The sequence below is a fragment of the Manis javanica genome, chromosome 4 (assembly GCF_040802235.1).
Source record: "Manis javanica isolate MJ-LG chromosome 4, MJ_LKY, whole genome shotgun sequence".
Lineage (NCBI taxonomy): Eukaryota > Metazoa > Chordata > Mammalia > Pholidota > Manidae > Manis > Manis javanica.
Genome location: NC_133159.1, coordinates 17,639,688 through 17,665,072, shown reverse-complemented (window position 1 = coordinate 17,665,072; position 25,385 = coordinate 17,639,688). Strand labels below are relative to the sequence as shown.

General features: G+C 46.9%; 1 protein-coding gene across 10 annotated transcripts; it reads left to right on the top strand.

Annotated features, from left to right (window-relative positions):
- Nucleotides 1-699: 699 nt before the first annotated feature.
- LOC108404641 (UDP-glucose 4-epimerase) lies at nt 700-25,358 on the top strand. Of its 10 annotated transcripts, XM_037017762.2 has the most exons (20): nt 700-850; nt 4,235-4,318; nt 6,132-6,239; nt 6,924-7,019; nt 7,929-8,077; nt 9,188-9,251; nt 17,234-17,422; nt 17,938-18,063; nt 19,055-19,152; nt 20,408-20,598; nt 22,637-22,762; nt 22,898-23,013; nt 23,082-23,195; nt 23,444-23,620; nt 23,888-24,001; nt 24,086-24,152; nt 24,241-24,326; nt 24,426-24,503; nt 24,709-24,823; nt 24,984-25,358. In XM_037017762.2, exons 1-20 carry the CDS (start codon nt 791-793, stop codon nt 25,040-25,042), a joined length of 2,217 nt encoding a protein of 738 aa, XP_036873657.1. In that variant the 5' UTR covers nt 700-790; the 3' UTR covers nt 25,043-25,358. The 10 variants fall into 10 exon arrangements, 8 of the variants coding, with proteins under 8 accessions (XP_036873657.1, XP_036873658.1, XP_073089495.1 ...); XM_037017763.2 differs by lacking the exon at nt 23,082-23,195; XM_017672318.3 differs by lacking the exons at nt 700-850; nt 4,235-4,318; nt 6,132-6,239; ... (5 more) ...; nt 19,055-19,152; nt 20,408-20,598 and adding exons at nt 20,945-20,960; nt 22,258-22,349; nt 22,458-22,541.
- Nucleotides 25,359-25,385: the final 27 nt, after the last annotated feature.

Here is a 25,385-nt window from a genome sequence, read left to right as displayed (position 1 = left end):
TTCCCATCATTCTGGCCTTCTTTTCATCTTTCTAAAACAATGTTTTTCAAATTTTTCTAATTGCAGTCTACAGTAAGAAATTTATTTTACACCGCCAACCTGGTTGACATGTAAGTTTTTAAAACAGTACTTAGCTTTACTACTTATGTAATGCACTCTGATAGTTTCTATTGTTTTTAAATTTGGTACCCATTAAATTGATAAATCTAATTAATGAGGCACAACATGCATTTTGAAAAACACTTCTCTAGGCAGTTTCTTTTTTCTGAGCCTTTGCATATGCTACGACCTCTGCCTGTAAAAGCTTTTCTTGTATCCTCTTTACCTGGATAAATCTTACTCATTCTTCAAGATATGAAATCAAAGGATGCATCTCCAGAGTCAGCTACCTGCATTTGAATCCTTAAGAATGTGATGAGCGATCCAATAGGCAAATAGTAATGTTTCATCTTATTCTGAAAGGTAGTAATGACACAACTATCTGTGCTCATATCTGTCTTCCCACACCTCCCAGACCCCAGACCATGAAGTCAGAGCCTCTGATTAATTTTTTTCCTCTGTACAGTCCTAGAGCTCCACTTTACCACGCACAGAATAAGAGCTCACGAAACTTAACGCTGAAGGAAGAACTAGCCGGAAGTAATAAAAACCGAGAGAACGGGGACGAAGCTAGCGTAAGGCGTTAACGTCACTCCAGAGGCTCCGCCCCAAGGGTGAGGCCACACCTACCTGGCACTTGAGGGGTTTACGTGAGGCTCAGCAGGGCTGCCGCAGGGGAAGCTGGGCCAAGATGGCGTCTGTGAGGAGGGCGCTACCTCGGAGACTGGTGGGCCTGACGTTCCTCCGGGCTGTAAGTGCCCGGGTTGCCGAGGGGCGGCCCTGCAGGCGCCATGACGGTCGGGGTCTTGAGCTTGGCCCGTGGCGTCCGCTCTCTATGAGGCGAAGCCGGACAGCTCTTCGGACCATAGTCTGGAGAGCCTTGGACCCTCTGTCCCGCCCAAATCCATTGAGGGCTATGGGGAAACGGAGGCCCGGAGATGGGGAGCGAGGTGTCTGGGTCGCGGAGATCTGGGACGCCATCTCACAGGCCCTAATTCCCTGTCCAAGGCCCTCCTAGTCACCTTGGCACCTTTCTCCCTCTTATTGGGCTTCAGACCTCTCTAAGCCCCATATTAGTGAAAATCACGAATACCCTTCCATTCTGAATAGAAAAAACAAGGTCCTCCTCCCTACGCCTCCGTTTTTCAGCTCCTGTTGCGTCTGGGGCCGCTTGGCGGGCTCTCACAGCGTGCCAACCAGAACTTGGGCCTCGTGGGGCCTTGGAATTGTACTTTGGGCAAGTTCCTTCCTGCTGTTTCCCCCCTCTCCCATGTTAAATGGGTGGAGAGAAGGTGTAAGGAGACCTAGTTGTATAAAAGGTTGAATGAGTTGTGTTGGTAAAGCTCAACTTGTGGTGTCCCAGTCGTTCTGCCACTTTCTAGGTTGAGTTATTTACTCAGTAAACCTGCGTTCTCATAACATGGATGAACATTACATAAAGGTTTTTTGGACATTAAAGAAAATGTAGGTAAAGCATCAAACATTGTTCTAGCTCTTAGTAAATGATTGATCAGTTGTGGTATTTTTTATCTTAGAGATCATAAAAGAAGTTATAACTGTATAGTGGGAAAAATTACACTATCTTGGTGGTGGACCCAACTCAAAAAACTAATGTCTGCTAGGCCACCCATCCCCACCAATTGCTCATGTGTAGAATACAGATGGTAATTCCAACTTGAAAAGTTAAGAAAATTGAATGAGATGGTGGATATTAATGTTGTTTGAAAAACTTTCGGCATAATGACATGATGGTGACAGGCCCTCCACGCGGTTACTAGCATCGATTTGGTACCAGAGCCAGACAGCTCAGGTCTAAACTTCCTAGTTGTGTGATTCTGAGTAATCTTTTGGAAGCTGTTTCTTCCTATGGAGTTGAGATGATAATAGTCCCAGCCATGTAGGGACTAAATGAGGCACTGCTGCCTGAAGTTAGCACTGGACTTTTGTCAGTATTAGCTGTTGATGACAGGTACACTACATACAGTTCAGGAGGCTGTGACCCAGGACTTGTGTGGTTAAGAGGGGATTATCTCTGAGCAGAACTTCACAGAGGGAAGGAACTGGGTATTTTAACCAAAACAAGAGAAGATGGGGGACTGCAGGGTTCCAGAGAGGCAACATGGCCCAGGAATTAAAAGTGTGTGCTCTAGAGCCACACGGCCAGGTTCACATAGTGGCTCAGTGACTAGGTAAGCATGTGGTCTTGGGAAAGTTACTTAATCTCTTTGGGCTTCAGATTTCTCACAGTAAAATGGGGATTATAATAGTCCCTACCTAATAAGGTTGTTGAGAGAATGATAGAGGTTAATATGTAAAAGACTCTTACACATATGGCACATAATGCCTACTCAGTGTTTCCTCCAGTAGAATATGAGCTCCATGAGGGAGTTTGTCACGACCTCCACTTCATCCCTTGTGTTTGGCACTGTGCTTGGCATGAAGTGCCTGATAAATATTAAATGCTTAATAAATAGGAATTACTGTTCTATTATTATATGAAAAGTTGTTATGAAGAAGGAAGTAGAATTGAGTTTGTTCTAATAAAAGGAACTTGGAAACAGGTTTTACATCTTCCCACAACATTCAGCAGTTATTTACTATGCCCCTATTATGTCCAGTCCTTTGGAAATATAGCAATGAATAAAACAAAGCCCCTGTCTCATGAAGCTTATATTCCAGCGGGATCATTTTAGAGTAGTGTCCCAGCAGAGGCTGAACATCCCTGTTGGAGGGTGTTTCAGCTTGCAGGGACCTTGGGTTTAGCCTGCTGACATCATGGCATCTAGTGGTTCATCATCTTTGTCTCTAGGAAGCTTTGCTGGTTAACAGCCAAGGTCAGTTCAGGTAAATTGTTCAAGTTCCAGCTGATTCATAGAAGGGAATATTTCCTTAAGGGTTTTAGGAATCTGGACCCTTGCAGAGATTGCACCTCTCCCCTTACTCCAGTATGTTTATCCAGATTAAATCTGGTAAAATGAAGTTAATTTGAAGATTTGTAGTATTAAGAATTGAGGAAAGAGGGAAAAGAAGCCTGTGTTACTTGGCAGTGAGAAGGGGAAAATTTGGGGGAGATGTTATGTAGAGAAGACTCCAGGCCTATTTATTGTTTTTAGCAGCTGATGATGTCATCCATGCACAGACCCACCCAGCCTGTGATTGTAACAGAACAGAGCCCTCCTCCATTCCCCCAACCCCACAAAGTCCAAGACTGACTGCTCCTCCCCACAGCTAGTAGTTGCCCTCCTGTGGGGCAGCTATGCCCGTCACACATTTATCTGTTACTTTGGCAACATTTTAATGAGTGCATGCTTCATGCCAAGCACAGTGCCAAACACAAGGGGTGAAGTGGAGGTCGTGACAAAGTCCCTCATGGAGCTCATATTCTACTGGAGGAAACATTGAGTAGGCATTATGTGCCATGCTCTAAAGGAAGTATTTTATTCTTGAAATAGAAAATAATGAGGGTGAGGGGATTGGCAACTTTTCAAAGGGCAGTCAGAGGAGGTCCATCTGTGACCGAAAGATAAGAGGAAGCCAGATGTGGGAAGAGCCAGGTGAAGAGCATTCTGGGCAGAGGGAAAAGTAAGCACCAAGGCCTTGGTGTGGGAGAAAGGCCAGTGGGACCCCTTGGGGTGGGGGACAGTGGGGCGAATGTAATAAGTTCACTGAGATAAGTGGATCCAAATGATAAGAGACTTACAGCCCATGGTGAGTAGGGGAAAGGGATGAGTCAGTTTTCTGGCTTTAAGCAACAGGTTGCATGTGTGCCTTTTACTGAGATAAGAAGGAAGTCAGACAGGGCTTTAGGAGAGCGTAAACAGTTCTGTTTTGGGACTACTAAGTTTGAGAGGTGCAAAAAAGATTGCACCTAAATGCTCAATTGTTAGGCAGCTAAAAATGGGTCTAGACTTCAAAGGAGCTGGAAATGGGCCTATTCTGGGAGCATGAATCACTTGCTCGTTTTTCAATGAAATATACTTTTCGTTCTTAGTTCTGAAACAGGTCAAATGTGAATTAAGCCGTGAGAATTATTGCTTCTTGTCTCAATATTAGTGAAGATGGATCCATTCTTTCAGATTGGTCCCCCTTTTCAGATTTTGTCTCTTCCTTTTTGGTTTCTTCTTTTAAACCAAAGGTCAGCACCTCATCTCTGGGTACATTCCCAAAGCAGGTGAAAATTGTGGAAGTTGGACCCCGAGATGGACTACAGAATGAAAAGGTAAAGATGGAAATTTGAAAAGTTTTTAAATGAACATTGAGAGTCCATGTGGTAGGTGCAGCCAGGATGGACAGAGCTATGCAAGATGTGATCACCTAGCCCTACGTAGGGGAGGTGGAGAAGGCCAGGAAGCACCTGTGATCTAACATGGAGGTGCAACAGGTATGGTGTCCCTGGATCCATCCCAAGGCCCAGTGGGGCCGGGTGGAAGGTAAGTGCTGCAGGAATGTAGAGTCAAGTTTAAAGCATGTTTTTTTTATCCAGCAATTCTACACAAAGAAGTCATGAAGGCCACATGCAAAGATTTAGCCTTGGTAATGTTCCTTACATCCCAGTTGTGATAACCTAAATGCTCAGTATGGGAAAAATTAGATCAAATACATTAATTAAAATGGATTATGATGCCATTAATATGGAGGCATATATTAAGTGACTTAAGCAGATTATGAACAGAGTATAAATTAGTATAAAATATCAAATAACTATATGTATTTTTTAATCTTTTACTTTTGTGTAAAAACCAAAAAGTGTTTTATATGTGTGGGAGTATCTACTTAGAAAAAGATCTGGAACAGGGCTGTTAAATAGAACTTTCTGTGAAAATGGAAATGTTCTAGGTTTGAGCTGCCCCACACAGCAGCCACTGGACACATGCAGCTGTTGAGCACTTGAAATGTGGCTGGTGTGGCTGGAGAACTGAATTTTTTGATACATATATAATGTTAATTTAAATTCAAATAATCACATATGGCTAGTGTCTAATGTACTGGGCTGCACAGATCTAGAAAGATACATGTCAGGGTGCTGATAGTGTTACCTCTGGAAAGTTTAAAGGGTAGTTTTGGTTGGGCATGTTTTTCTGAATTAATTGTGTATTAATTATTTTTTCAAGAAAAAAAGTTTTTTTCCTTTTTTTAAAAGCATGATCAGCTTAGCTTTTTAATATTGGGTACTTGTTGGAAACAATAAACTGTAATCTCTGTGAGGGCAGAATCATGTCTAGGCTGCTCATTACTTTATCCCTAGCACCTAGCACAATCCCTGGAACATGGAGGGCTCTCAAAAATATCTTGAGGAATGGACTGAGTTAAAGCAGTGGGAGAAAAATTAGAGGGGGTAGCTGTGGAAGGAGAAAGAGACTTGGAGTTCTTAGGATTTTTTGACCTAATCCTGTAAGTACAAGGGAGTCATGGGAGGCTTTTGAGCTGAATGAAATACTGGAGACTGTTTTAGAAGGATTCCTGTGGGATGAATTAGTTGAGTGAGATCAGGCCACCCATAATATACATGGGGTAATGATGATACATTTGGAAAGAGGAATCCATTGAATCTGGTAAACAACTAGCCATGGTAGGGGAGGAAGAGAAAGAAGCAGTAGTTGGAACATGTAAGGATGAGATCCTGTGCCAGTGGCACTTTAAAAAGAGGAAGGTGTGATACTTTGGGGGCCCCATCTCAGAGGACCCAGAGTTTTGGTTATCTCTGTCTTTTCAGGCCATGGCACTTTGCCCCCAATTTGTAAATGATGGGGTCATATATAACCAACATTTAGTTAAGAAGAAGTCTGTATGGTGGAAAATACTGTTTCCATGTAAATATTAACTCCTTTTCAAGTGAGAAGCTGCCTGTATTGCAAAAAAAAAAAAAAAATGCTAACTTGAAAATAAGCCTTGTACTCCACCTACTGTTAGCGTTTGGAAGTTGAGGTAGTGAAGTGCATGCTGTAGCAAAAGCCTTGAACCAACCGGCACTGCATTGAGAACATTTTATTCCCAACTTTGCTGACCTGTTTTCTGGTGTTTCTCCATCACAGAATATCATACCTACACCCATGAAAATCAAGCTGATAAACATGCTTTCTGCAGCAGGACTCCCCGTTATAGAAGCCACCAGCTTTGTGTCACCCAAGTGGGTTCCCCAGGTGAGCCTCAGCCCTCAGTAAGAGACGTTTCTCAGATAAGAGGAGTGTAAAGTTTTGCAGTTTCCTGAAAAGTAAATAAAAGTCTGGAACACAGGTTTCCAGGTCTCTGGCTTTGAGAAGCCTCAGGTGATTCATGATAGCGTGGTGTAGCAGAAGAATGTAACCTGGGAGGCAGGAAGTCTGGATTTGGTTGTGACTTGGTGACCTTGACGAGGCCTTCCCCTCTCCAGTTGAAGATGACTCCTGGTCTCTTCTGGCTCTAGAAGTCTAGAATCTCTAGGTCTGTCTAGAGACATGGTTTCTGTGTTTGTAAAATGGAAATATGATAACTCCTGCTTCACAGAAACAGTCATGTGGGAAGAAATCTCCTGTTCCAGCTGAGTGTTAAATAACATAGGATGCTGAGCCCAGTGCCTGGCTCAGAGCACATCCTCAATAAACGGCTGGTAGTGTTATTGCTGACAGTCAGCCATATGGAGAAATTGGGGATATCACCCACACCAAGGAGCCTCTGGCCCATCATCAGTCAAACAGATAGAAAAAGCATTGGGGAGACTCAGCTCTGCAAAAGAACTCATTCATGTGTTCTGGAAAAAAGAGATTTGTGATTTAAAAACATTTTCTCTGCCTGAGTTCTCTGCCTGCTCTTGGCAGTGATTTGGCAATGTCTCCTTTGCCTCCCAGATGGCTGATCACTCTGAAGTGTTAATGGGCATCCAGAAATTTCCTGGCATCAACTACCCAGTCCTGACCCCAAATTTCAAAGGCTACCAGGCAGCGGTAAGAGACGTAGCATGTTGGTGGAGGCTCCTGAAATGAGATTGTTGGCTCTGGTTCCTGTTTTGTTCCGCAGGTCCCAGTCCCCGTCCCAGGACGTCTCTCTGAAGGTCTTACCTCCCGAGGTGATGAGCACTGTCAGGCAGACTCCAGGCGGTCCTGGCCCTGCCACTCCCAGCTCTCTGATCTTGACAAGCTGCTCAACCTCTCCAAGCCTCACATTCCACCTATAAGATCAGGCTAATGACAGTTCCTAAGATGAGGAATTCAGACATTAAGAGTGCACATAAATTGCTTAGCAAGAGCCTCGTAAGCTACCTAGTAAGCTACCTAGTAAGATACCAGTTATGCTGGAGTACGGACCAGTATGACCTCATCCTAACTAGTTACATCTACAGTGACCCTATTTCCAAATAAGGTCACATCTGTTTTTAAGGGTTAGGACTCTAATATTAATCTTTTTTGTGGGGGGACACGTTTCAACCTATAACATTCAAATACCATGAAATTTACTGTAAGACAAGTGTTTTTGCAGCAACAGACTCATAAATACAGAGAACAAACTGGTGGTTGCCATAGAGGAAAGGCCTCGGGGGAGAGGTGCAATAGATGAAGGGATAAAAAGGTACAAACTTCCAATTATAAAATAAATTAGTCATGGGGCTGGAAGTACACCACAGGGAATATAATCAGTAATACTGTAATAACTGGTGAGAGAGGGTAACAACACATTGCAGTGAGCATTTCATAATGTATATAATTGTCAATCCCTGTGTTGTACATCTGAAACCAATATAACACTGTATATTAACTACTCTTCAACAAAAAATAAAAGCAAAAAAGGATGATGTTTGCCATTCTGGTGTTCCTTGACGAGAAAAGTGCTGAGAGGTCCTCACTGGCTGTTGGCAGGTTGCTGCTGGAGCCAAGGAAGTAGCCGTCTTTGGAGCTGCCTCGGAGCTGTTCAGCCAAAGGAATGTCAATTGCTCCATAGAAGAGAGTTTGCAGCGGTGTGACGACATCTTGAAAGCCGCCCGGACAGCCAGCATTGCTGTGCGGGGGTGAGTCAGACCACGTGGGCACTGCACATGATCGTTCCTCAGTGTCTCTATCTTTTCCTTGCTCAGCAGTGATTGGAGCATAAGGGAGAGAGTTAAAATGGAAAAACAGACTGAGATCTTTGAGTCTGACATTATACAGCAAACATTTGTTATGCCTTGTAATATGCAGAATAGTTCGCTAGACTAAAAGGTTTTAATGGCACCTAAGCTCCAACAGGGTGTGTGGGAATAGAAGCCCACCCAAGATCCAAAGATCCAAACTCCTTACCATGTCTTGCAAGACCCCGTGATCAGGCCCACGTCCACCTCCCCAACCTCATGCTAGACTTCTTTGGCTCTTGCTGTCTGTGCCTCAGCTTCTGTCCTGTGTTCTGCGTCTTCAACACGCCTGCCATTTCCACCTCAGGCCCTCTACACTCCATCTCCTCTCTGCCTGGAATGCCCTTCCTGAGACTTTCTCTCCTCTCTGCTCCACCATCTTGTCCTCACAGCTCTTCCTGGACCGTCCTAGCTACTGTTGGCCTCTGGTAGTTGCTCCTGTCACATTCCCCACTTTTCTTCGTAGCACATCACTTCCTGAGATTATTTCTTTGACTTGTTTGATTGCCCTGCACAAAATGGGCAACTCCATAAATATCAGTTTGAATAAACGATGCATGAATTCTCTAAAGCAGCTGATCCCTTGGCCCTCAGGCCAGCCCGGCTCTTCTCTTCCTACCTTAGGTTTCATTGGTCCGCCCTTGTGAGGATGGGCCCCAGCTGCCCTGTGGTGCATATTTACCTCACCTCTGTGCAGCTCAGGCTCTTGCTCATACTGCTCCCCCTCTACTGGTGTCTGGCTGCCTCTCCTGAGGCCTGCTTCCTGAACTGCAGGCCTATTTGTCCTAACACTATGCTGTAACTCTCCACTGCTCCCTCCTGGCATTAGCAACACTACCTTCATTCTTGCTACAATCATCGAATTAGCCTTTCACCCACACACCTTACCTCTGCCCAGCTTCAGGTTTTGATTTCAGGCTAACCAGGGATGTAGGTCAAACAGCCACCCGCCCCAGCCTTGCTGGCCAAGGAGCTTGGGGGCATTGACATTCCTCCCCTGTCTTCCCACAGGTATGTTTCCTGTGCACTTGGATGCCCATATGAAGGGAAGATCTCCCCGGCTAAAGTGGCTGAGGTGTGTGTGTAGGGGTGGGATTTTGTGAGGGTCTGCTATCTGCTACCTGGCCTGCCCCGAGCATAGAGGCTCCTCTCCCTACCTTTTCCTGATGGGTCACTGATTTTATTTGTTCACGCAGCTCCTTCATTAAGCCCCTCTGTGAGCACAGCCCTGCACTTGTTCCCTGAGGCCCACCTCCTAGACTGGCATGGAGTTTCTGAAACCCTACTCTCTACCCCAGAATAAAAGCCTCTGATTCAGTTTCTAGCCTGGTCAGTGGACAGGTGAACTGGGTTCCTGCAGTCCTTGTAGTGGTTGGAGAGGACATACCCCAGACATCGTCTGAGCAGTGACCAAGTCAGTACTGAGAAGAACACAGAGCAGGAACTGAGTCTGAGGAACCCAGGAGCTTGTGTCATTTAGTCATTAGAACCCAGGAGCCTGTGTCAGATAACCACACTGCACATTAGGCATTATTGTCATTATTATTCCATTTCACAGTTAGGGAAACTGAGGAAACAGGACTAAATAATTGCCATACAGGTTGAAAATGTGAAATCAGGTCTCAGCCCTCATTTTGTTCACCTCTGAAGTCCACTTGCTCTTCCCATACACCATGGAGCATCCCTCAAATGAGGAATGGTAACAGCAGCGACGGCTCAGTGCAGTGGCTGCTGTGCTCCAAGGCACAGCCTTCCACTGCTGCCAGTTCTCACTGCAGCCTGCAAAGGCTCATCCTGTTTGTTAGAAGCAGAAATAAAGCTCAAAAAAGTTTAAGTCCTGAAGGAGGATTAAAGATGGCAGCGTGAGAGATGAGACAGAGACCTCCTTCTAAAACCTCATATAATACAAAAATATAATGAATACAACTAATCCTGAAAGAGAACAGGAAAGAAGGCTGTGCCAGACTGCATACACCTGGAGGAAATAACAGACTTCACAGAACAGGATAACGTACCAAAGCCATGACCTGGTGGGACCCAAGACCTTCCCCCACCCCAGCTCACCAATGGGAGGAAGAGAAACAGAGCAGGGAGGGAGTGGAGGCCTGGGACTGCTGAACACCTAGCCCTGGAGATCTGCTCTGGGAGCACGAACCTACATTGCATGGTGCTCTGGTGATTAGTGGGGTTGGAAAGCTAAGAGAGGTGGAATAACTGGAGAGACTGACACTCCAGCTGCTTGGGGAAAACAGGGATCCATATCTGGCTGATCTGGGTGGGCAGTCTGAGAGACTTTCTAAAAGCAAGAGGGATGCTAAAGGGGCAAGGACTGCACAGAGCTTACTGCTCAGGAGAAAGGACAGGTAAACAGAATTGTCCAAGTGCACTCTGCCCAGCAGGTTGGGAACTCTCACAATCCTCAGGCACTCCAGCCCCCTGGCTGGCTACGCAGCTTCAAGGCTTCCCACCATGATACCCAGCCTGCTGCACCTTTCTCCCGGCCAGCTCGCACCTGGCTCACAAACTGGCAAACTCTGCCTTAGCGTCAGGCCTGCCACAGGGAAGCCCCGCCTACAAGAGCTACAAACGCAAAGCATAGAGACTTACACCTGTGTGTTCAGCCCACTGGTTCTGGCAGTGGAGACAGGTATAGTACCCAGGAAGCAGGAAACAGCTCTTTCCTAACCCCAGGCAAGAGCACCACTCTCCTGAGACCCCCAACAACGCTCCAGGGGCAGAGCAGCGCCAGAGAGTAGAGCTTCTGGGCACTAGAAGGCACCACATACAAATATGAAACATGAAAGGAACCTGGTTCAAAGCAAAATCTCAACAACCCCAGAAAAAGGGTCAAGTGAGACTGAACTAATAAATCTTCCTGCAAGAGATTAAAAAAAAAATCATAAACTTGCTCATAGAAGTACAAAAAGGTATTCAAGAACTCAGGAAAGAATTTAGGATGGAGATTCAATCGTTGAGGAACACAATGGAGGGTATTAAAAACAGATTAGATACGGTGGAGAAGACGATAAATGAAATAGAAACTAGAGAAGAGGAATACAAAGAAGCTGAGGCATAGAGAGAAAAAAGGATCTCTAGGAATGAAAGAATACTGAGAGAACTGTGTGACCAATCCAAATGGAACAATATTTGTATTATAGGGGTACCAGAAGATGAAGAGAGAGAAAAGGATAGAAAGTGTCTTTGAGGAAGTAATTGCTGAAAACTTCCCCAATTTGGGGAAGGAGACAGTCTCTCAGGCCATGGACGTGTACAGATCTCCCAACACAAGGGACCCAAGGAGGACAACACCAAGACATATAATAATTAAAATGGCAAAGATCAAGGATAAGGGCAGACTATTATAAGCAGCTAGAGAGAGAAATAAGATCACATACAAAAGAAAATCCATCAGGCTATCATCAGACTTCTCAGCAGAAACCTTACAGGCCAGAAGGGAGTGGCATGATATATTTAATGCAATGAAGCCAAAGGGCCTCAAACCAAGAATACTCTATCCAGCAAGATTATCATTTACATTTGAAGGAGGGATTAAACAATTTCCAGATAAGCAAAAGCTGAGAGAATTTACCTCCCGACAAACCATCTCTACAGTCTATTTTGTAGGGACTGCTATAGATGGAAGTGTTGCTAAGGTTAAATAGCTGTCACCAGAAGTAATAATAAGGGATAGACAAAGAGTACAGAATACGATACCTAATATATAAAGAATGGAGGAGGAAGAAAAGAGGAGGAAAAAAAAGAACCTTTAGATTGTGTTTGTAAGAGCATACTAAGTGAGTTAAGTTAGACTCTTAGATAGTAAGGAAGTTACCCTTGAACCTTTGGTAACCATGAATCTAAAACCTGCAATGGCAGTAAATACACACCTATCAATAATCACCCTAAATGTAAGTGGTCTGAATGCACCAATCAAAAGACATAGAGTCACTGAATGGATAAAAAAACAAGACCCAACTATATGCTGCCTATAAGAGACTCACTTCAAACCCAAAGACATACACAGACTAAAAGTGAAGAGATGGAAAATGATATTTCATGCAAATAATAGGGAGAAAAAGACAGGTATTGCAGTACTTGTATCAGACAAAATAGACTTTAAAACAAAGAAAGTCACAAGAGACAAAGAAGAACATTACATAATGATAAAGGGACCAATCCAACAAGAGGATATAACTATTATAAATATCTATGCACCCAACACAGGAGCACCTACATATGTGAAACAAATACTAACAGAATTAAAAGGGGAAATAGAATGCAATGCATTCATTTTAGGAGACTTCAACACTCCACTCACTCCAAAGGACAGATTAACCAGACAGAAAATAAGTAAGGAGACAGAAGCATTGAACAACACATTAAAACAGATGGACCTAACAGACATCTACAGAACTCTACACCCAAAAGCAGTAGGATACACATTCTTCTCAAGTACACATGGAACATTTTCAAGAATAGATCATATACTAGGCCACAAAAAGAGCCTCAGTAAATTAAAAAAGATTGAAATTCTACCGATCAGCTTCTCAAACCACAAAGGTATGAAACTAGAAATAAATTATGCAAATAATATGAAAATGCCCACAAACACATGGAGACTTAACAACATGCTCCTAAATAACCAATGGATCAATGACCAAATAAAAACAGAGATCAAGCAATATATGGAGACAAATGACAACAATAATTCAACACCACAAAATCCATGGGATACAGCAAAGGCTGCACTGAGAGGGAAGTATATCGCAATACAGGCCTACCTCAGGAAAGAAGAACAATCCCATATGAACACTCTAAACTCAAAATTAATGAAACTAGAAAAAGAAGAACAAAGAAGGCCCAAAGTCAGTAGAAGGAGGGACATAATAAAGATTAGAGCAGAAATAAATAAAATCAAAAGAATAAACCAATAGAAAATATCAATGAAAGCAGGAGCTGGTTTTTCAAGCAAATAAAATAGATAAACCCCTAGCCAGACTTATCAAGAAAAAAAGAGAGTCTACACACATAAGCAGAATCAAAAATGAGGAAAAAAATCACTACAGACACCACAGAAACACAAAGAATTATTAGAGAATACTATGAAAAATTATATGCCAACAAACTGGATAACCTAGAAGAAATGGATGACTTTCTAGAAAAATACAACCTTCCAAGGATGACCCAGGAAGAAACAGAAAATCTGAACAGACCAATTACTAGCAACAAAATTAAATTGGTAATCAAAAAACTACCTAAGAACAAAACTCTTGGACCAGATGGCTTCACTGCTGAATTTTATCAAACATTTAGTGAAGACCTAATACCCATCCTCCGTAATGTTTTCCAAAAAGTAGAAGCAGAGGGAATACTCCAAACTCATTCTATGAGGCCACATCACCCTAATACCAAAACCAGGCAAAGACACCACAAAAAAAATTACAGACCAATATACCTGATGAACATAGATGCAAAAATACTCAACAAAATATTAGCAAACCAAATTCAAAAATATATCAAAAAGATCATCCATCGTGATCAAGTAGGATTTATTTCAGGGATGCAAGGATGGTACAATATCAGGAAGTCCATCAACATCATCCACCACATCAACAAAAAGGACAAAAACCACATGATCATCTCAATACATGCTGAAAAAGCATTTGACAAAATTCAACATCCATTCATGATAAAACTCTCAACAAAATGGGTATAGAGGACAAGTACCTCAACATTATAAAAGCCACATATGACAAACCCACAGCCAACAGCATAACAGTGAGAAGCTGAAAGCCTTTCCTTTGAGATCGGGAACAAGACAAGGATGCCCACTCTCCCCACTTTTATTGAACATAGTTCTGAGGTCCTAGCCACAGCAATCAAACAACACAAACAAACAAAAGGCATCCAGATTGGTTAAGAAGAAGTTAAACTGTCACTGTTTGCAGATGACATGATATTGTACATAAAGAACTCTAAAGACTCCACTCCAAAACTACTAGATCTAATATCTGAATTCAGCAGTTACAGGATACAAAATTAATACACAGAAATCTGTTGCATTCCTATACACTAATGATGAACTAGCAGAGAGAGAAATCAGGAAAACAATTCCATTCACAATTGCATCAAAAAGAATAAAATACTTAGGAACAAACTTAATGAAGGAAGTGAAAGACCTATACTCTGAAAACTCCAAGACACTCATGAGAGAAATTAAAGATACCAATAAATGGAAACACATCCCGTGCTCATGGATAGGAAGAATTAATATTGTCAAAATGGCCATCCTGCCTACAGCAATCTACAGATTCAATGCAATCCCTATCAAAATACCAAAAGCATTCTTCAAGGAACCAGAGCAAATAGTTCTAAAATTTGTATGGAACCACAAAAGACCCCAAGTAGCCAAAGCAATCCTGAGATGGAAGAATAAAGCTGGGGGGATTACACTCCCTGACTTCAAGCTCTACTACAAAACCACAGTAATCAAGACAGTTTGGTACTGGCACAAGAACAGACCCATAGACCAATGGAACAGACTAGAGAGCCCTGATGTAAACCCAACCATATATGGTCAATTAATATATGATAAAGGAGCCATGGACAAACAATAGGGAAATGACAGCCTCTTCAACAACTGGTGTTGGCAAAACCGGACAGCTACACGCAGGAGAATGAAACTGGATTATTGTCTATCCCCATATACAAAAGTAAACTTGAAATGGATCAAAGACCTGAATTTAAGTCATGAAACCATAAAACTCTTAGAAGACAACATAAGCAAAAAACTCCTGAATATAAGCATGAGCAACTCTTTTCTGAATGCATCTCCTCGAGCAAGGGAAACAAAAGCATAAATGAACACATGGGACTACATCATGCTTAAAAGCTTCTGTACAGCAAAGGACACTATCAACAGAACAAAAAGGCATCCTACAGTATGGGAGAATATATTTGTAAACGACATATCCAACAAGGGGTTAGCATCCAAAATATATAAAGAGCTCACACACCTCAACACCCAAAAAGCAAATAACCCGATTAAAAAATGGGCGGAGGATATGAACAGACAGTTCTCCAAAGAAGAAATTCATATGGCCAATAGGCACATGAAAAGATGCACCACGTCACTAATTATCAGGGAAATGCAAATAAAAACCACAATGAGATATCACCTCACACCAGTTGGGATGGCCAGTATCGAAAAGACTAAGAACAACAAATGCTGGCGAGGATGTGGAGAAAGGGGAACCTCCTACACTGCTGGTGGGAATGTAAGTTAGTTCAACCATTGTGGAAAGCAATATGGAGGTTCCTCAAAAAACTGAAAATAGAAATACCATTTGACCCGGGAATTTCACTCCTAGGAATTTACCCAAAGAATATAATTTTTCAGATTCAAAAAGACATTTGCACCCCTATGTTTATCATAGCACTATTTACAATAGCCAAGATATGGAAGCAACCTAAGTGTCCATCAGTAGATGAATGGATAAAGAAGAGGTGGTACATGAACACAATGGAATACTATTCAGCCATAAGAAACACATCCTACTATTTGCAACAACATGGATGGAGCTGGAGGATATTATGCTCAGTGAAATAAGCCAGGCGGAGAAAGACAAGTACCAGATGATGTCACTCATTTGTGGAGTATAACAACAAAGCAAAACTAAAGGAACAAAACAGCAGCAGACTCAAAGACTCCAAGAAGGGACTAGTGTTTACCAAAGGGGAGGGGTGGGAGAGGGCGGGTGGGGAGAGAGGGACAGGGGATTGAGGGGCATTATGAGTGGCAAATATGGTGTGGGGAGATCATGGGGAAGACAGTGTAGCACAGAGAAGGCAAATAGTGACTCTGGCATCTTACTATACTGTTGGGCAGTGACTGCACTATAACATGGGTGAATATAGTAACCACATTGTTTTTTTATGTGAATCCATCATAAGAGTGTGTATCAATAATACCTTAATAAAGAAATATATATATATATATATATAAAGTTTAAGTTCCTGTCAAGGTCCCACAGCTAGTGAGCAGCAGAACTGGGATTTTGATCCATCATCATGTCACTTCAAAGCCTGCTCCTTCCTCTGCCCCCCACCCCCACAGCCTTATGAGGCTCCTTGTCACTCTGCCTGCCAGCTGCTGGGGACTCACTGCCAGGCTTACCTGGCAGGCTGTTGTTGAGTATCCCTGGCCCTGGCCCTTGTCCTCCTCCCCAGCAGCATGATGTGGGCTGCACCCCAGGTGGGCACATACTGCTCTGGTTTTGCAGTGATTGTAGAGGGCTGCAAGTTGGCTTCTAAAAATTAAAATAGTTCTGTACTGCTATTTAAAATATAGAAATAGTGCCTGAGACCCATGATTTCACAGATCTTCTTACTTGAGGATAATGCCACATGACAGAAATCAATCTTACTGATGCCAGTACTTGGGTCTTGACAGTGTGTAAAGATGGTAAGTAATAAAGGGGTAGGGGAATGGGTGAAATAGGTGAAGGCAAAAAAAAAATTCATGGGAACGCTTGGTGATGGTTATGTGAGTGTATACACATGTCAAAATTCATTGAGCTATACAGTAAGATTTGTGCATTTATTGTATGTACATCAATAAAAAATTATTGAAATCAAAATTAATTGAATTTAAAAAAACAAAAATTAAGAAAACTAGCAAGCTTAAAACTTACAACCATCAGTGACTTTGTGGCTATTTTAGACAAGCATCAGAATGGAATAAAGCACCAAAGTGGGTGAAAAGCTGTTAAAAAAAAAAAGATGGTAAGTAAAGGATGAAGTTTGAGACACAGGGGTGGAAGGACAGCACAGGTTTACAGCCCAAGGCTGTGCCAGTACCGGCTCTGCTCCATGTCCTGTGTCCTGAAAAGCAGAATGAGGATTATCATTCCACTTGCAAAGTTTAAGGAGCCTGTTTTCTGACAGGAATTTAGTATTTCAGACATGGAGGTGTTCTGCAGAGACCACCTCTTCTGAGCTCTTGGACCCCTGATTTGAGGAATCTGATGTCCTCAAAGTGCCTGCTTGCTTCCACAGGTCACCAAGAAGTTGTACTCAATGGGCTGCTATGAGATCTCCCTGGGGGACACAATCGGCGTGGGCACCCCTGGGATCATGAAGGACATGCTATCTGCTGTCATGCATGAGGTGCCAGTATCTTCCCTGGCTGTCCACTGCCATGATACCTACGGCCAGGCCCTGGCTAACACCTTGATGGCCCTGCAGGTAATCAAGACATGTCCTAGGAGAAAGGCACATAGCCATTCTCCCAAAGGGTATGGCAGCAGGACAACTAGGTTTCATTTATTCTTTCAATGAGCATCCACTGATACCTTTGTGCCAGGCCCCGAGCTGGCCATGGTGTACGCAGACATGTGACCCTGTCCTGAAAGTGCCCACATCAAAATCTCAACATTGGGAGAGGCTTACTTTAGGTGGTGATCAGGAAGGGCCTGAAGGAGGTAGCGTTTAGACTGAGACTTTAAGGGTGAGGAATCAGCAGTGAAAAAAATGGAAGATATTCCTGGCAGAGGAAACAGTGTAATAAGCAAAAAAAACTGACACTGTTCCAGGAACTAAAAAGAGAAACACTCTCTTTCAGTGTTTAACAGAATCATAGCCAAAGGAATTAATAACTATCAGTGGACTTTCAGCAGCCAATTGAGAGGTTGCAAGGGCTGGCTATGTAGGCCCTGATCCCCACAATAACAGCCATGTTTCACTATGCTTGTGCTATCCAGATGGGAGTGAGTGTCGTGGACTCTTCTGTGTCAGGACTTGGAGGCTGTCCCTATGCAGAGGGGGCATCAGGAAACTTGGCCACTGAGGACCTTGTCTACATGCTGTCTGGCTTGGGCATTCACACGGTAAGTCCACCTGCCCCCTGGTGGCAACATCCCTGAACTGAGCAGGGCTTGGCTTGAAGCCAGAAGCTGCTGGGTTTGTTTTGGTGGTAGAAGGCAGAGTGGAAGGGTGCCAGGGTATTAGGGATATTTTGTTGTTTTGGAGGTAGCAGAGTACGGTTGGTTGAGGCCAAGAGAAGGCCAGGCTCTCTGTTGATTTTGACAGTTCAGTCTGAGGAAGAACCAGGGTGTAGGGAAAGATCCCTGAAAGGGGTCAGGCCCATGACCTGAATTGAGTTAGTTCCCTCTGGTCCTTTCATTCTCTGTAAATGAGGGTGGTGGAATTAGCCCCTCAGAGCTCTGTCAGTCAGTCCGCACCATCAGTGGTGGGTTGGAAAGCAGTACAGCCTCTGCTTTGGGATCAGACAGAGCTGGGTTTAAAACCAGTCCTGCCACTCACAGGCTATGTGACCTGACAAATTACTTCACCTCTCTGGGCCTAAAAAATGGAAATAATAACGGCACCTATTTTGTAGGGCAGTTACGTGGATTAAGTAGGAAAATGTAGAATGCTTACCCCAGAGCTGAGTACATAGTACACATGAGCTGTTATGAACAGAGGTTTTCAGTGGGGCCCTTTTAGTTGTTTGAACTCCTACTACTCTGTGCCTCACAGTGCTTATTCAATATGCAGTTTCTGACCATTGGGGGCCAGGTCCTGCACTGGGCCCTGGAGATGGGAGTACTGAGCCAGACTGGTGAGGTCCTTACTGGTGACAGCACAAGAAACCATTACACAGATTGAGGCATTTTATACAAGGGGAGTCAGAGAGGTAGCCCCAGATGCCAAAAGGACACAACCTATCAAGCAGCTGGTGTCCCACCAGCAGAGGAACAAGAACCTGTTTGTCTTCACCTTTACGTCTTCAGCATCAGTTTTCTGTCCAGCCTCATGTCCCCCTGGGTGTTGAGAGCACATCATGACTTACTACATCCTCTAACTTGTTTCTCAAAGGGTGTGAACCTCCAGAAGCTCCTGGAAGCTGGGGCCTTTATCTGTCAAGCCCTGAACAGAAAAACCAGCTCCAAAGTGGCTCAGGCTACCTGTAAATTGTGAGCCCCCTGCCCACCCAAAGCCCTGGGAACTGTGTGGGAATAGCGGGGGACATGCATGGATGACTGGGGAATAGGGAAATGGGAATGAAATTAACAGGGGCAGGCACCTCACACCAGCTCTGCACGTAAGTCCCTCCTGCAGAAAGGAGGTGAGGGACAGGAACTACTTGGCCATAGGACCCTGCCTTCCAGACCTGAGTATGAGTGAGAAGCTTTGGGGGCTGGACCCAACAGTCCAGAAGTTGAATGCCTGACAGTACTTGGGAACACAGTTGCCTGGCTTGGGTTGATGCTCAGGTCTCATCACTGGGTGAAATCTGCCAGCTGACTACTATACACAACTTGACCCTGCCATGGCCTTGGGGCATTGCTCTCTGACTTCCCAGGGCAAAGGGAATGGAGTTTTTCCCAAGCTGGCAGAGAACATTCACAGAAGGGGTAAGGCCAAGTTCTGTGACAGCCGCCAGCCAACTCCAGCACCTCTAGAAAATCTCCACGCTGAACCTGATTTTAGATGAGTTTATATAATTAAAATTTTAATGACATAGAACCATTCCACTATTCTGTTGTGCAGATACGTGTATAAATGAATGGGGGATAGGTGGGGGAATCACACATCTTTACATCACATTCTGAGAGGAAAATGTACACTTTGAACTAAGTTTGCTATCTCTGGATTTCCTCCATTTCCTGACCTGAGATGAAAATTCAGTGTCTGGAAATCAGTGGCTTTGTGCCTACACAGGGCTGGCCAGAACACGCTGGAGATGCTGTTTCTGAGGCTCTTGGCTTTGTGACCAGGTCTATTTTACAAGTTGCTCCGTGGGCGGCAGCAGCCGTTTGCTCCTCTGGGCCTGGGAGGTGTGCGTCTGGACGCCCTTAGCTCTCTCTACCTCGGGCTTTGTCCTCTGTCAGAAACACTTGTGCGTTATTTCCTTGCTCGGATTTCAACACCCAATGTCATGACTTCAGACATATCATTCCACAGCCTTACCTTTATTTTAAACACAACATACCATTTTGTAATCTGTGGTAGGCAACGTGCATACAGACCATTACCAGCAGTTGCGGAGGAGCGGGGTACGGTGCGTGATGGTTGAGCTCAGTCGGCACTGGAATTCCTATTTGGCTTCAGACGTTCCTCCAGCTCTCTGGTGGATTTTCAAACCACACTTCCCGGAACCAGCAGCATTTGGGCGACCCCCACCCATTCCCTTCAATCAGCCCCACCCCGTTTTCTTGTTGCATGCAGTCGTTATCTTTGCATTTCATGCCGGGCTTACTCTGAAGAAAGGATTTTGGCAGATATAAAAAGGTTGGAAAACCTGTGGGTGAGCCTAGAGCGGAGATGGTCGGTCCCGCCCTCCGCCTGTGGCTCCCGCCGGCCTAACTCCCGGCGCGCTGCACTCCTCCAGCCCGGGGGCGCGGCACCCTCTTGCAGAGGTAAGGACCGGGGTTGGGGGTGCGAGAAGGGGGTGGCACAGACCAGGGAGCAGATCTCTGCCGCTAGGCTCAAGCCTCGGGTCTGGGCCGCGCCCCCCATCTCACCCCGCCAACTTCCCAGACACCGGGAACGGGGCCGCCAGCTCCCGCCTTTTGTGGGAGCGCTCGGCGCAGGCGCCCTGAAGCCGCAACACATTTTGCCCTCCCGGCGCCCCGTAGTACGGACTCCCTAGTGACACGTTTCTTTGGGGGCGTGGAGGGGGCGGGACTAGGGTGGGCAGTCGACCCTTAAAGGGACCCGGGCGCGGGGCGCGGGAGGCGGCGCCGCTGGGAGGCAGCGCGGGGCGAGATGTCCCGAGCAGGTTCGGGAGGCAAATGAGGGGCCGGGCGGGCTCGCGAGGAGCGGGTAGGGAGCGGGGAAGAGTTTCGGGGATCCCGGCGCGTTCTGGACAGAGTCCGGCCAGGGTGGGGCGAGTCCGCCCCCGCTGCTTCCAGCTCCCTCTGCCTTGGCTGGGGTGGCCCGGGTTCATTCATTCCAGGCCTAGGGACTCCTAGCTCGGTCCTCTCCGAGCCATGGCCCAAATCCCAGCCCGAGGCCCAGCGCACTTTCTGTCCATTATGCGGACTGGTAAAACTGAGGAGGCGACAGCTGACCGAGGCCACCCCTCAGGTCTGGAACAAAGCTGGTCCCACCAGCCTTTCTGTCTCCCAGAGTCCCTCCGCACCCACTTTCCTGGAGTCCGCACAGTGCGCAGAGCTCGGTAGGTGAGAGCGGGGACCGCTTCGGTGGCTTCCGGAGCAGAGTCCAGAGGGAAGCAGTGTCCAGAGGGAAGCAGTGGGGGTGAACTTCTTGGGGCGAGGTTGCGAGCCTGGAAATACGGATTCCAGCCTGGCGATCACTAGCTGTGTGACCTCAGGCAAATTACTTTACCTTTCTGACCTTAGTATCTCTTATGTAAAGTACCAGTAATTATACCTGCCTCATCAGGATTCGAGAATAATTTAGGAAAGTAATGCAAAAGAGCCCAGTACAGATCCTGAAACGCAACAGGCACTCAGTCCAGTGGGTTGGAGTGGAAGAGCCCAAAAGGGATTGAGGCAGCCTGGAGGAAGGTGGCTGTGGGCCAGGCCGCCAGGAATGAAAGGCCTCAGTGTCTGGGGTTTCCTACCTCTCCACCCCTTCTGCCCGCAGTTTGTTCTTGGCGGAGGCGCACACCTGGCAGTGGAGTCGGGGCCAAGGCCACGTCGACACCCCCGGCTCAGTGCCGCCTAGTTGGGCGGGATACTTTGCTCCAAGCCAGGAGTGATCAGGCTTGCCCCAGCATCTGCAGAGAATGAACCAGCCTGGCTGACCTGGGGTGGGGTGGGGCCGGGTGGGGCCCACTCCAGGACTGCAATGCTACTGCTCCAGAGCTGGGCTCAGCCTGCCTGGAAAAGGACCCCACCCTGAGGCCATCTGGTATATTTACTGCTTCCTCCCAGCTGACCCTTTAGGGAGAGGGAGTCAGGAGGGCTGCCTAGAGCAGCAGGTACTAGTCACTGAGCCAGTTTACACCTAGTGATGGTAGAGGAACTGGGAAGGCCTAAGTCTAAGCAGGCAGGACTGCTTCCTGGGCTTTTGGGAGTCCCGGTGCTGCTGTCATGTTTCCTTCTGCCCAGGACTGTCCAGTCCCCCAACACCTGGGGAAAGGCATTGAGGACCCTCAGATTCCATCTTCCCAACCCTAGGTCAATTGGAACTCAAAACTATGGTGCGTATGCACCAGTCTCCCCACATATCACAAGGCAGCCCTTTAAAATCACTTCATTTAACCCTCACACTACCACATATTTGTACAATTACCAGCTCTGTTTTATAGAGATGGAAACTGAGGCCAGGACAGGATAAATGATGGTATCCAGACTTGGACCAAGGCTGATTCTAGAGCCATCCTATTAACTAGGTACACCACTGCCTCCCTCTGGGGCCAGATTCCATTTGGAAAGAGGCTCTGAGCAGATAGCCTCAGCCATTCTGAGACTCTGTATCCCGGGCCAGGTGCGATGGCAGAGAAGGTGCTGGTAACAGGTGGGGCAGGCTACATTGGCAGCCATACAGTGCTGGAGCTGCTGGAGGCTGGCTACACACCCGTGGTCATTGACAACTTCCATAATGCTATACGTGGTGAGTGCAGGGGCAGGGGAGCCAAGGCTTCTGGAGGGATGGAAGGTCCCACTTTCAAGGGGGGCGGGGGGCTAGTCCCTTGGGAACCGAGTGTCCCATCTCCTGATTTTGGTGGCCTCCATGTACCCAAACCAGGAGAGGGCTCCATGCCTGAGAGCCTGCGGCGGGTTCAGGAACTGACAGGCCACTCTGTGGAGTTTGAGGAGATGGACATCTTGGACCAGGCAGCCCTACAGTGTCTCTTCAAGAAGGTGGGTGCCTGGCAGACAGGCAGGATGGGGCTGTAAAGCAACCTCTGACCCCAGCTTTGCCCCTGCAGCACAGCTTTATGGCGGTCATCCACTTTGCGGGGCTCAAGGCTGTAGGCGAGTCAATACAGAAGCCTCTGGATTATTACAGAGTTAACCTGACAGGAACCACCCAGCTTCTGGAGGTGAGACAGAGGGGCAAGGACACAGACACTGGGGGGGCTCCTAGTCCCGCAGGCTGCACCGCACAATGGGTAAGAGACTCGGGGGTAGAACCAGGCAGGGCCCGAACTGTTAGCACCTTAGAAGTGGCTTTCTTTACCTGTCAGCCTGTCTCCCCATCTGTAAATGGGAGTGGCCATACCCCAGCCACACTCACCTGTGAAGGAGTAAGGGAGTGGGACTGAGTGGGACTCCTCCCTTCTATGGCCAGATCATGAGGGTGCACGGGGTGAAGAACCTGGTGTTCAGCAGCTCAGCCACTGTGTATGGGAAACCCCAGTACCTGCCCCTGGATGAATCCCACCCCACAGGCAGCTGTACCAATCCCTATGGAAAGTCCAAGTTTTTCATTGAGGAAATGATCCAGGACCTGTGCCAGGCAGACAAGGTGAGGAACCCCTTGCCCCTACCCCTGCCCCTGTGCATGGATTCCTTGCTACCCCCCATGAGCCTGAGGATGAGATTGTGAGCAACATCCACCGAGGAGGAAGCCAGGGCCCAGGACCCAGCAGTCACAGCACTTGGGGGAGGGCCCCATCCCCTGCTGCTTTCTAGGGACAGAGAACAGGTGTTGGAGGGGTGGGTAAAGGGCTCTGGATTCAGCTGGGACACGGTCTGCACCCCTGCCCCCCACCGTCTGACCCATGTCCTGTAGACCTGGAACGCGGTGTTGCTGCGGTACTTCAACCCCATAGGCGCCCATGCCTCGGGCCACATTGGTGAAGACCCACAGGGCATCCCCAACAACCTCATGCCCTATGTCTCCCAGGTAAGAAAGATGGGGTGGCAATAGGGTTGAGGGGTACAGCTGGTGCCAGGGGCCTGGGAAGAGCTAACCTGACCCCCACCATAGGTGGCGATCGGGCGACGAGAGGCACTGAACGTCTTTGGCAACGACTATGACACAGAGGACGGCACGGGTGAGCCCAGGACCAGGAAGATCCAGGAGTGGGATCCCGGACACTAAGGTGGAACAGAGACTGTACTGAAAGCCCTCCTCCTCTGCAGGCATCCGGGACTACATCCATGTCGTGGATCTGGCCAAGGGCCACATTGCAGCCTTGAGGAAGCTGAAGGAGCAGTGTGGCTGCCGGGTAAGCGAAGGGAAGGGAGAGAAATGGGAGCCCCAGGCAGACAGGGCCCAGAGGGGTGGTTAGTCCAGGCCCTTCCACAATCCGTTTTCTTCTGAGCAGATCTACAACCTGGGCACAGGCACAGGCTATTCGGTGCTGCAAATGGTCCAGGCCATGGAGAAGGCCTCAGGGAAGAAGGTAGGCCAGATGGGCGTGCAGCCCCACCTGATTCTTGGCAATAGAAGACCTGACGGGCACACCAGCACAGCCCTGTCTACCCAGGCTGCCTTAGCACTAGGTGCTGCAAGTGAGGCCCTGCTCTGCACCTGCTCTTCTTGGGACCAGCGGTATGGGTGAGGCTAGGGCTCGCTCCGCTAGGCGGCGACCGCCCCTTCTCTTACAGATCCCATACAAGGTGGTGGCACGGCGGGAAGGTGATGTGGCTGCCTGTTATGCCAACCCCAGCCTGGCCCTCGAGGAGCTCGGCTGGACTGCAGCCTTAGGGCTCGACAGGATGTGTGAGTGCTAGCCCCAACCCCGGACCCTGGGTGCTGGCTTGGCCCCTGGGGGAGAGTGAAGTGCTAGGAAGGGGCCGTTTGGGTCTGGGCATATGCCCTTCGGGCGCCCTGTGTTCCAGTGTGGACCCTGACCAGTGTGGTCCTTGCCCTGTATTCACAGGTGAAGATCTGTGGCGCTGGCAGAAGCAGAATCCTTCGGGCTTCAGCTCCCAGGCTTGAAGCCTCCCCTGCTGTGGGCCAGGAAAGGGAAAGAGGACCGCCTGCTCTCCAGCCTCTGTCAGGCCTCAGCGGCTCCCCTACTTCAAACCCCAGCTGGCCCCACTCAGCCCACCAGGCCTGAGGCCAAGGGCCCCAGTGAGTGAGAGGCGCGGGTCTCTAACTCTTCTCTTCCCAGGGCTCTGGGAGCCCACGAGGACCACCAGGAGTGAGCAGGGGAGGCAGGGCTCCGAGACAAAACACCCTCCTCCCAGGCACTAATTTATACTGCTATGAAGGAGCTTCTCTAAGTATTTAAAATAAAAATTTTCTTACACCAGGGCAGATTCCCACACAAGGTCACTCT

Excerpts from the sequence above, each read along its gene's own strand:
- LOC108404641 (XM_037017762.2), top strand. The coding sequence starts at position 791 with ATGGCGTCTGTGAGGAGGGCGCTACCTCGGAGACTGGTGGGCCTGACG. Across the intron at positions 23,196-23,443 it reads GAACCACCCAGCTTCTGGAG|ATCATGAGGGTGCACGGGGT; the intron begins GTGAGACAGAGG and ends TTCTATGGCCAG. Across the intron at positions 24,002-24,085 it reads TCATGCCCTATGTCTCCCAG|GTGGCGATCGGGCGACGAGA; the intron begins GTAAGAAAGATG and ends CCCCCACCATAG.